The sequence below is a fragment of the Telopea speciosissima genome, chromosome 5 (assembly GCF_018873765.1).
Source record: "Telopea speciosissima isolate NSW1024214 ecotype Mountain lineage chromosome 5, Tspe_v1, whole genome shotgun sequence".
In the NCBI taxonomy this organism is placed as follows: domain Eukaryota; kingdom Viridiplantae; phylum Streptophyta; class Magnoliopsida; order Proteales; family Proteaceae; genus Telopea; species Telopea speciosissima.
In genome coordinates this window covers 5,820,194-5,830,381 of record NC_057920.1, presented here as the reverse complement: position 1 = coordinate 5,830,381, position 10,188 = coordinate 5,820,194, and the positions used below count along the sequence as shown (strand labels likewise).

Below are 10,188 nucleotides of genomic sequence, written 5' to 3'. Positions count from 1 at the left end.
CAGGCAGTTATGGAAGCTGAGGCCATTTGGGATGGGTTATTACTGGGAAGGAGTTTGAATCTCCATAATATAGCTCTCTTTATCTCTTTGGTTTTTTTTTTGCTAGTGTCTCTTTTTCTTTTTTTTATAGAAACTTGAACATCTAGTAGCTAGGTTCACCCCCCTTTCACTGTTGATCCTACCCAGTTGACAGGTAGGAGAGCATACTCTTTTGTTTTTTAATAAAATTTCGCTTGGTGGAGGGGTTTCTCCATCTTTCTCTGATTTAAAAATAAATAAATAAACTTTGAAGTTGTCTATAATAGTCTATTTAGTTTGAAGAAAATGAACTATTTATCAAACAACCATAAACGTTTGGGCCAAACTATTGGAATAGGCAACTAAAGACATGTTGCTCTTGTAGAACCCCATTCTTTCTAATTCCTGGTTAGCTTCCTTTGTATAGATCATCCTTCCATCTTTTAATCATGTGGGATACAGTTTGTGGATCATTTTCTTTACAACATAGACAAACTTATTGTCATGAAAGTGCCATGTAATCTGTATGTCCTGGCTTTTTTACACAAGTACAGACTCAGAACATTTAATAATGTTGTAAATGCCCCATAAGATTGCAAAAAGTTCCCATGGCCATGGGTGACCTTCCTGTTGTGTAGTCCAATGGCTATCTGCTGGTAATCAGTCCAGATAACCAAGCTTCTGCATCTCATCTGCAATGCACTGATGAATCCATGCTGAATTCCTCTAACCTCTGCATCTTGGGTGCTTCTTGCAATCCCAAAATCCATTGAAGCAACCACCCTGCTTTCTTTGTTTGTGGGTCGAAAATTCCATCTAAAATTAATGTGAGATGATCCATAGTAGGTGGTAGATGGAGACTGAGTGAAGGATCAAGACTGTTTGGGTTGGGTTTGCATCAGAAGAGTCAAAATCAGTATGGTTATTGTTTTCCCATCTAATATTAATTTGATGATTTGTTGTATTGGATTTCCCAATTTTCACCTGGTTTTTATGAAAACTTGTGTTTCTTTCATGAGATTTTGACAGATTGACAAAGATGCAGTTTCAATGGAACTGACCATCCACATCTGCCTGAAATACCTGCTGAATTTATCAATACCAATCTAGGCAAATTCCTGATTTTGTAGGGAAAAGTTTGGTGGTCACCATTTTGAATCCACCCATTGATGAAGCTGCCTCCTATATGTATATTATAAAAATGAATCAAAGCTGTTTTATCAATTAATTCCACAAACATATATCAAACCAAATCTATATGTAACCCTAACCACTAACCACTAACCACTAACCACTAAACTTCTATTAGATAACCTCTTTTTATTTTCCCACTGAATCAAACCCATTACAATGTTATCATTCTATTTCATCTTCCATTCACCCAGATCAGTAGACAGGACCAGCTGCAAGGATCTGCTCCGTCAGCGAGTTGTCTTTGCCAATCTTGTAATTCACAAACCCTTCAAAGTTTTTCTTGAACAGACCTGCAAGCTTCAATTGAGTGTCCTCATATGCCTTCTTGTCTGACCACTGCAATCCAATACTCAGTTTGTCAGTGAAACTGAATCTTAGACATTTCCAAATGCAGGGCAAATACAACAAATAGAGCTAACTTACAGAGTTTATCGGATCCAGAATTTCTGAAGGCACACCCTCAATTTCGGTGGGGATCTCTAACCCAAACACTTGAGTCTTTTTGTAATTAGCATTCAGAAGACTGCCAGAGTGAATGGCATCGATAATCTTCCGAGTGTATGCCAACTTGATGCGTTTACCTGAGCCATAGCTGCAAGGAAGAAAAGTAAGAAGCAACAGCAAAGAGTCAGCCAAACTCAAACTATTTGTAAATACAGAAGTTGAATCTTGTAGTTAATATCATAACATCACATACCTTCCAGCAGACCAGCCGGTGTTGACAAGCCATCCTGTGGCTCCATGCTTCTGCATCTTCTCAGCCAGCATCGCCGCATACTTGGTGGGATGCAACATTATAAATGCTGCACCAAAACAGGCTGAGAATGTTGCCTGTGGCTCTTTTATGCCATCCTCTGTGCCAGCAACCTGTTTTCATCATCAAGAGGCCCGTCACAAAACTTCTCATCCCCTAATATGTAAATGGACTTTGAAGTGCACAAGGAATTATGCAAGTGTGCCTTGTGGATGGCACAGAAGATCCGTACACACCATGATTCTGGAGTAAATGTGGAACTTGGATACATAACAAAATATACAGTCTAATTCTAACAGTTCCCTGAGAGATTGCATTAGTTTGAAATTTGAAGAGATAATCATAAGTGATACATAACAAAATATACAGTCTAATTCTAACAGTTCCCTGAGAGATTGAATTAGTTTGAAATTTGAAGAGATAATCATAAGTGATCTATACCAGAGCAGTGTAGCCGCTGATGAAGTGGTACATGGTTTGGGCCAGGCTCAACTTGCTCACTGGTGGGAGAACACCAAATGCATCACATGCAAGAAGGATGACATTCTTTGGGTGTGGGCCCACGCATGGTATCTTTGCATTGGGGATGTACTCAATTGGGTACGCTGCACGAGTGTTCTCTGTAAAAACAGAACACAAACATTAAACATCTGATAACTCTCTCACTCAAATGATTCTATATCATGACATCGCTATTCTACTCTCCAAATGTTAATTCTCCCACATACACTTCTGAAATTGCCTAAATATACTTAAATCCACCAAATAGGTTTGACCCAACAATACTTTTTTACCTGCTATAAAGAACACAAGTTTTGCAAAATGATACTAGAGATTCAAAAAGGGGTTAAGCAAGTACCCTCACCCCCCCCCCCCCCAAAAAAACAAAAAATCTAGATTTATTCTGTTACAGTAGCAATTGTGTTTGGTTTGAAAAGAATTTGACTTCACATTCTATATGTTAATCACCGAGGCCATGTTTTTTTGGCAAGAAATGAACAGAAGATATTTGTTTTCCTAGTTGTTTGTTTGGCAATAGAAAGAAAACAAAAGAATAAATGTTCTTTCAAATTTGAAATCACCTTGGAAATGATGAATTTTGCTTTAGTTTTTCTCACAAAATGATTAGAATGCAAACAAAACAAATAAATATATGGCCCTTCTAAAAGTAGTGGAATGTCCCGAAGGAACTCAGGACAAGGCTTAGTGAAGTTGAATTTTAATAAATGGAAAAAAAAAAAAAAACTTATATAGGCTTGACAATTTCCTAGCTACTCCAAAGATTGCCAACAGCCCCTTATGATATTCAACCAAAAAGAGAAAAACAGCAACTATGAAACACTTTGTCCTGGATAGTTTACCTGTAACAGATCTGTCTAAATAGTCCACCTCTCTTGTGTGCTCATCAAACACCACGTTTTCCAGCACTGCCACAACACAAGGAATTTTTAACAAAACCCATTACCAATCCATATCTGATCAAGTTGAGGTAGGGAACAAATAACATGTGGAACAGTTATTCTATACTTTCATAAGGGATCTAATAAGGGTGGTGATGTGTTTAGATGGGAAGGTCAAACTATTACCAGTCCCGAACTTGATAGCATTCCAGATATCAGGTTCCTTCTCCTTGCAAAGATCAATGCACTTAGCATAACAACCCCCCTCGATATTGGATACACCATTTTCACTCCAGCAGTGCTCATCATCTCCGATTAAATACCTATTATGGTCAGTCGACAGAGTTGTCTTCCCCGTACCTAAGGCAAGCATAGTCGACAAAGACTCATCAGTAGAAAGAAAACAGCAAACCAAAGATACATAAATGTTGTAAATCACATATAAAAGGGGTTCAAGAATGACAGAAAAAGGGCGTATCAGAATGAGACAATGTCAAGGCGAGAGGAGCGCATGTGAGGATGCCACGATCCAATGGATGATACTGTACCTGATAATCCAAAGAAGAGTGCAACATCGCCGTCTTTTCCCATGTTGCATCCAGAGTGCAAGGAGAGGATTTGACGCTTAGGCATGAGGTAGTGCATGACGCTAAACAGACCCTTCTTCATTTCCCCAGCATACTGCGTGCCAAGGATGACCATTTCTCTCCTAGCCAGATTTAGATCTATGCTAGTGGAGGATGTCATGTAGTGTGTGTAACGATTACACGGGAATTGGCCCGCATTGTAAATGGTGAAGTCCGGAGTACCGAAATTCTCCAGTTCTTCAGGTGTGGGTCGGATACACCTGCCACCCCACAAAGTTATCGTACAGTACACTATACTATCACTAATACAGACCACGAGCATCTCTGCACTTCACAGTATGGGCCTATTTGAATTCTACCTAGAGCTAAAAGAAGATGATATACTCATCTGATACAGATAATCACCAGAGTATCAACGTTAAGAAGACTTATCTGGAGAAGCTTAATCCCATTCTGTAAAAAGAGAAGTATTGCTTATAAGCGTAAGTTGTTATCATGCTTTACTTACATGTTGTGCATGAATAAGGAGTGGTATGCTCTGGCAGAGACGATGCGGACTTTGATACGGTGCTCTGGATCCCAGTTCAAGAACTGATCATTCACATACACCTGAAATTTTGAGAGCCATCCCAATATCAGCCACTCACATTCATTCGAGTTTTTCTACAGGAAGAATATAAGACAAAAAGTAATAAATCAAGTATGTCAGTCAATTGATCAGAGGTTTGAAGCCGTAAGTCTGGCATCTGGAGTTTATATAATTCAGAGGACCCTTCAATCTCCAGCGCCAACAAGTCTTTGTGGTATTATATAAATCAGCATTCAATACAATAATACATGGTGGGGACATTCCGCTATACAGTTTTTTTCCCGCCTTGTGCTTGCTGGTTAATCCCTGATTTATATGCGAAGTGGCATGTAGGCAGGAACTGCTGGATCTAAGCTAAATATATAGGGAAAAAGATTGCTACACTGTCCTTGTACAGATTCCTTTATACCCTCCTCACATATAAACAGAGGGATTCACACCGATATTTCTCTCCTGTATGGATGATACCATTTTCAACCCCTCATTGGTTTTATATATTTCAATTTGTTTTCGATGGTTAAGAACTTAAGATCATGTCGATAAGATTTAACACATTGATTTAGGAGAGTGAGGCACGAACATCTTAAGATGCCTTTTGAGAAAGGAGGGTAATGGATTAGAAAGGGTTAAAGTAAGAAACTAACGAAGTTGGCTCTTTAACCATGGGAGGGAACGACTGAGCGACATCCCCCTGGCCCATAGTCCATAAAATTGTAGGGCAGGAGTAGATGAGCGCTGCAATGAGTGACCCAACCTGACTTACTCTGTAGAGCTGTAGAGAAGGCGGCTGCACTTTGATGTCAAACGACCTATCGGAAGCTATGGATGGGTCAATAGTGGCCCTAGTATTTATTTTTGGGAGTGGATTTCCGACAACAAGAGTGAAGGTATATCTCCTACCCTATATCAATCAAGACCAAGGAAACAGTTTCGTTTAATAGCCAGCCCATATGGTCAAGATGTGTGACAGCATAGGAAAGCATCCCCACATTGTCGCGTGGTGTGGGAATCACTTTCCCTTTGATCAATTATGAATACCAATCCCAGTCCCACCACCATAAAATCCAGATTTAGACCCACATTGATTCACCATTTAAGCCTAGCGGAAACCTGCATGCAAGTTGACAAGAAATGGGATGGTCCAAAAACCCAAACCCCACAGAGTTTGAGGCATGAGACTACGCTGGTCACTTTTCATAGAAGACTAAGTAATGAAGAAAACAAAACAACACCAACCGTACCCCATAAGTCTTTTTTTTCATTTTTTTTGGTAAGAAAAAAGTTAAAGCGTGATCAGAGTCCGAGTTACAAAGATCAAACAGCCAAGCCAAGGAATAGAAATGGGCCAAAAAGTCCTACAAGCCACCAAACCCCATAAGTCACCAACTTGCTGATGCAAGGCGTGCTTTTACAATTAAATTAATACTGATCTATTATCGTAGAGGACCATCTTCCAAGCAAGCATGTCATCAAGATTTTTAGATATCAAAATCTAAAAGATAAAGAATTAATGGTTTAAGTTTTCAGGGATATCAGATCAAGAATCAAGGTAACGGAAGCAGATTAGCAATACAAAGTAGGAGAGAGCGGAAAATACCTTATCCAACGAATTTAAGTAATCAACAGCTCGTTCTCTGTTAGTCAAGAAGGTGTGCTCGTCCATTTCAATGTTCGGTGAGCCTCTATATAAATAAACAAAATAAAAAAAATCCACAAAAGATTTCATTAGATCAATCCATTGCATGGAACGATGTATCACAAGAATATTACAAAATTGGGGGATTTGATCAGAATGTAGTTGAGAAGAGAAGAGGAACGAACAGCTTACTTTCCCCACCAAAGTTCATCTTCTGTGGTGTCATCCTTCACAACACGTTTATCTCTTGGGGAGCGACCTGTCTTCGCTCCCGATAACGTCGCCAAGGCACCAATTGACGATATGAAGGATCCATTCTCGTACTTTATAGCCTGCTCGTATAGCTCTGCAAGCAATGAAAGCTAACTGAATCAATAAAAGGACCAGGCTCCGACCAAGTTCACGGAAAGAAAGAAGAGGAACGAATATTGAAAGTATTTTACCGGCGGGAGAAAGGTTGTAGAGGATGTGGGTAAACTTTAAAGCGCTATCACTGATGTTGAGGGTAGGTGTGAAATGATGATGTGCGACGTGAGACAGTTTTGGTGTTTCAGATTTCTTTGCTGGGTCTCCTTTCACCACCTTTGGCCCAGTTCCCCTCGTCAGTGATGCCAACGAAGCACTGTAAATATCAAACAGAAGACGTCACTCATTAGCTTGATTTTAAAACACAGCGATCCCTTGGTGTTTGGGTGTGAATCGGCTGTATGTAACGGACTGGAATACGAATCCATCATGATCGATTCGAGTCTGATTCCTCTACACGTATCAACAAGTAAACAATAGGTGAACGTACATGTGAGAACCAACCATTTGTCCTATTTCTGCCATTTATCAAGGGAAAAAGGTTTTTATGAAAACAAAATTAAAATATGATTAACTCTACGTTCACCTGTTGGTAAGTGCAATGATCCATTCTCGATTCTAATATCACCGACCTCCCTCCTTTCGGGGTAAACTTCAATATTTTTTTACCAACTCTATTTGACTCCTTGTTTTAAGAATCGGGCATTTGATCAGCATCGACCGATTTGGATCGGAATCGACTATAAAACCCAAACTTTGACTAAATATTTAGACATCAATTGAAAACAAGGGTCAATGGTCAATGCCTAAAAAACACAAACAGAGGGTCAAGAAATCTGTTCCGGTAAAACTTCTTAAAAAATGTATGATAGTGATATTCCCAAACCTACCTCTTGCACAAAAAAAACAGTATCCTTTTATTTTCTTAGGAATTGGAATGGACATAACCTCTGATGGCAGAATAGATACTTTGTGAGACATTTGAAGATATAAAAGCCAGTTAAGACAATCATAATTTTTTTTATGATAAACAAAATAAAATCACCATTATTTTTTTTTGATGAAAGTATAATCACATAAATTACATACCAATTCCAAAAGGTTAACCGACTCTTTTTTTTTTTTGTGATAAATAAAACAAAACCACCATTATGATCTATGGAATCAAGTGTTTTTTTTATTGGATAAAATCATAGTGATAATAAGTTGTCACCAATCTATGGCCACAAAAGCATGGTATTGATGTATTGGAATCCAATACAAATTCTGAAATATTCTATAAATTATTTTTTGTACATTTCACTTTATGTAATATAAAATAAAAAAAAAGTATATTTTTTATTCTGATTTCTATTTTTATATTAAATGTTCTTTTAAAATACCTTTTTTAACAAACTTATTGTAATATTTCACAAAAATTGATTAAATTAAAATTTTTCATTTTTTCTTTTATTTTTCAGGCCAATACCTAAATCGATACTAACAAGATATGGTTGCATAGCGAATCATCAATACGATCAATCCGTATCGAAATACCAGCACTTATATCATGCACACAAAAGACAAAAACTCTTTCCATATGAGACAAAATGCAATAGAAGGCAATTTTTCCATTACCCAAAATACCTTGTGCTGAGCACGAAAGTTTCAAGCCAGTATATTTTTTTCAATTCTATCACAGGTTAAGTTTAATAAAGATAATTTTTCTTTTTTCAGCTATGGAGAAAGACTGAAAGGGAATCATTTGACCACAACTTTAGGATGAGTTAGGAGAGAATATTGAGCGACAGTGTAGGGTATGTTCCACCATTCCTTAAATAGAAAGGATATAGAATGATGGTTGAACCCTTCTTGTTTTCTTCGCTATTTTTCAAATCTAAACATCAAAAATTCATACAAACCGTTTTTGTTTGGGGTTTTTTTTCAATATTTGACTCTATTTTTTATCATCTGGTTCTAACTTTAAGGCTTTTGATCCGTCTTAAAAACTCTATGCCAAACAAAGTTTTTTATGTGATTCCTGTTTTTTATGTGACTATGGTGTGCTTTTTCCTATACAAATAAGACCCTAGGTTTTAGTAATCGGGAATTGAATTGGATAGGGATGTGTCTTGGCCGATACCAATCTAGATCGCCCTAAAATGGGTAGGATTGGACGGATCTACCCCTGATTTTAATTAAAATATGGCTTTTAATAATTTTTTAATCTTGGTCATAACCGAATCATCAAAAAATCATAATTGCCCTTGCTCGAGGAAAAAAACCCTCTACAGTGCGGCATGGGTTCGACATGTGGAAGATAACGACATTCAATAGTGCCAAGCTCAAGAAAAAAAAAAAAGAAAAGACTACCTTGCATGGAACTCATACCGTTGAAAAAATTTCTTCCACATCTCGAGTTCTCATGGCAGTACACTGCCAGATACCCACACTACAGAGGATTAAAAATCCTATCTCGAGTGATGCTGATCCGATCCTAATTATTCCACCAATCCTAGACCAGTACTCTGAACCATGCACAAGTGTTTCCTCAATTTGGATCTGCTACTAGACACGATGTTGTGCGTAATATCTACCGTATCCCTACCCGAATGTCTTGCCTGAGTGATGATAAGATGATCATTGCGCACAATACCGTGTCTAGGTAGCACGGTCTGTCGGACAGCTTGGCTCCTCTAGATCCATGTTTTTCAAAAGAGAAACATCTGCATGTCACATCAATTGTCCTAAAGAAAGATAAGGCAAAGATATGGAGCGTAACTATGTACCATGCACGGTCGAGCACCAACCGCAAGATGAGACAATAAAGCATGAAATGACTAAACCCCACCCTAGTTGAGGCATCGTAACCCTCTCCCTCTTATACGGCTAATTTGGTCACAAAATCCCTTCCTTGTCAAGACTCGAGACCAAAGAGGAGTGCTGGCCCACACGGCTAAAGAATCAACAAATCTCCTGTGAAGCCTGGCTTACCATATGAATACCATACAGTAGCGAGTGTGCAGCAGCCATAGGCGCGTAAGTGTTGTTTTACTTAAAATGAGGAGTCCGAGTAGTGGTTATGGTGTTAAAAAGAAGCGATTTTACCTGATGGACTGGAGTTGCTGCTTTTGGCGTTCCTCATCGGAAATTGGGGAAAAAGTGCCTTGAGCCCCTTTGATGGGCGTATTGGGGGCCGACTTTTTCTTCTGGAGTGAATGCAGCTCGTCGATCGTCTGCGCTTTTACGGGTGGAGTACTGTCATCGTGACAGATCTCGTTTTGTTTCTTTGTATGGGTTTGGATCCTTGCAAGCCCATTCCTGTTGGTTCCTGTTTCACCGTTCGGAAAGCTGAATCCCCTGTTCCCGTTCCCCGCCATTTCTTCTCTACAATTTCATCAAACATCAATCAACCAGTACCAAAATAATATTCTTCACTCAGAGAGATCAGTAATAATAGGATTTTGAGTACGCTTAAAGCTTCCTCAACTTTTAAGAGGAAAAAAAAACTATTTGAACAACTTAATTGTATTCCATGCAAGAAAAAAAAAACTATTTTTGGCAGGGGAAAACAACTCATAAGCTTCATGCCGGTCTCGGAAAGATAAAAAAGAAAGATTTTTTCGAAAATGTTCAATTCTACAATTAGGACTGACATCAGCTAGTTCGTAAAATTTACGATGACTTCGTCTGCAAATTCCCTAGACGATCAGTCACCAAAACTC

At 38.5% G+C, this 10,188-nt stretch overlaps 1 protein-coding gene across 1 annotated transcript; it reads right to left on the bottom strand.

Annotated features, from left to right (window-relative positions):
• Nucleotides 1–1,335: 1,335 nt before the first annotated feature.
• Nucleotides 1,336–9,882, bottom strand: LOC122662537 (phosphoenolpyruvate carboxykinase (ATP) 1-like). The gene is made up of 12 exons (XM_043858193.1): nt 9,572–9,882; nt 6,622–6,800; nt 6,371–6,524; nt 6,140–6,224; nt 4,462–4,562; nt 3,915–4,213; nt 3,553–3,726; nt 3,328–3,393; nt 2,408–2,586; nt 1,910–2,079; nt 1,636–1,804; nt 1,336–1,548 (listed from the first exon to the last, which is right to left on the bottom strand). Exons 1-12 carry the CDS (start codon nt 9,841–9,843, stop codon nt 1,405–1,407), a joined length of 1,992 nt encoding a protein of 663 aa, XP_043714128.1. The 5' UTR covers nt 9,844–9,882; the 3' UTR covers nt 1,336–1,404.
• Nucleotides 9,883–10,188: the final 306 nt, after the last annotated feature.

Coding starts and splice junctions, on each gene's coding strand:
- LOC122662537 (XM_043858193.1), bottom strand. CDS start 9,843: ATGGCGGGGAACGGGAACAGGGGATTCAGCTTTCCGAACGGTGAAACA. Junction 4,563..6,139: donor ACTTAAATTCGTTGGATAAG/GTATTTTCCGCT, acceptor TCAAAATTTCAG/GTGTATGTGAATGATCAGTT. Junction 3,727..3,914: donor ACTCTTCTTTGGATTATCAG/GTACAGTATCAT, acceptor TGCTTGCCTTAG/GTACGGGGAAGACAACTCTG.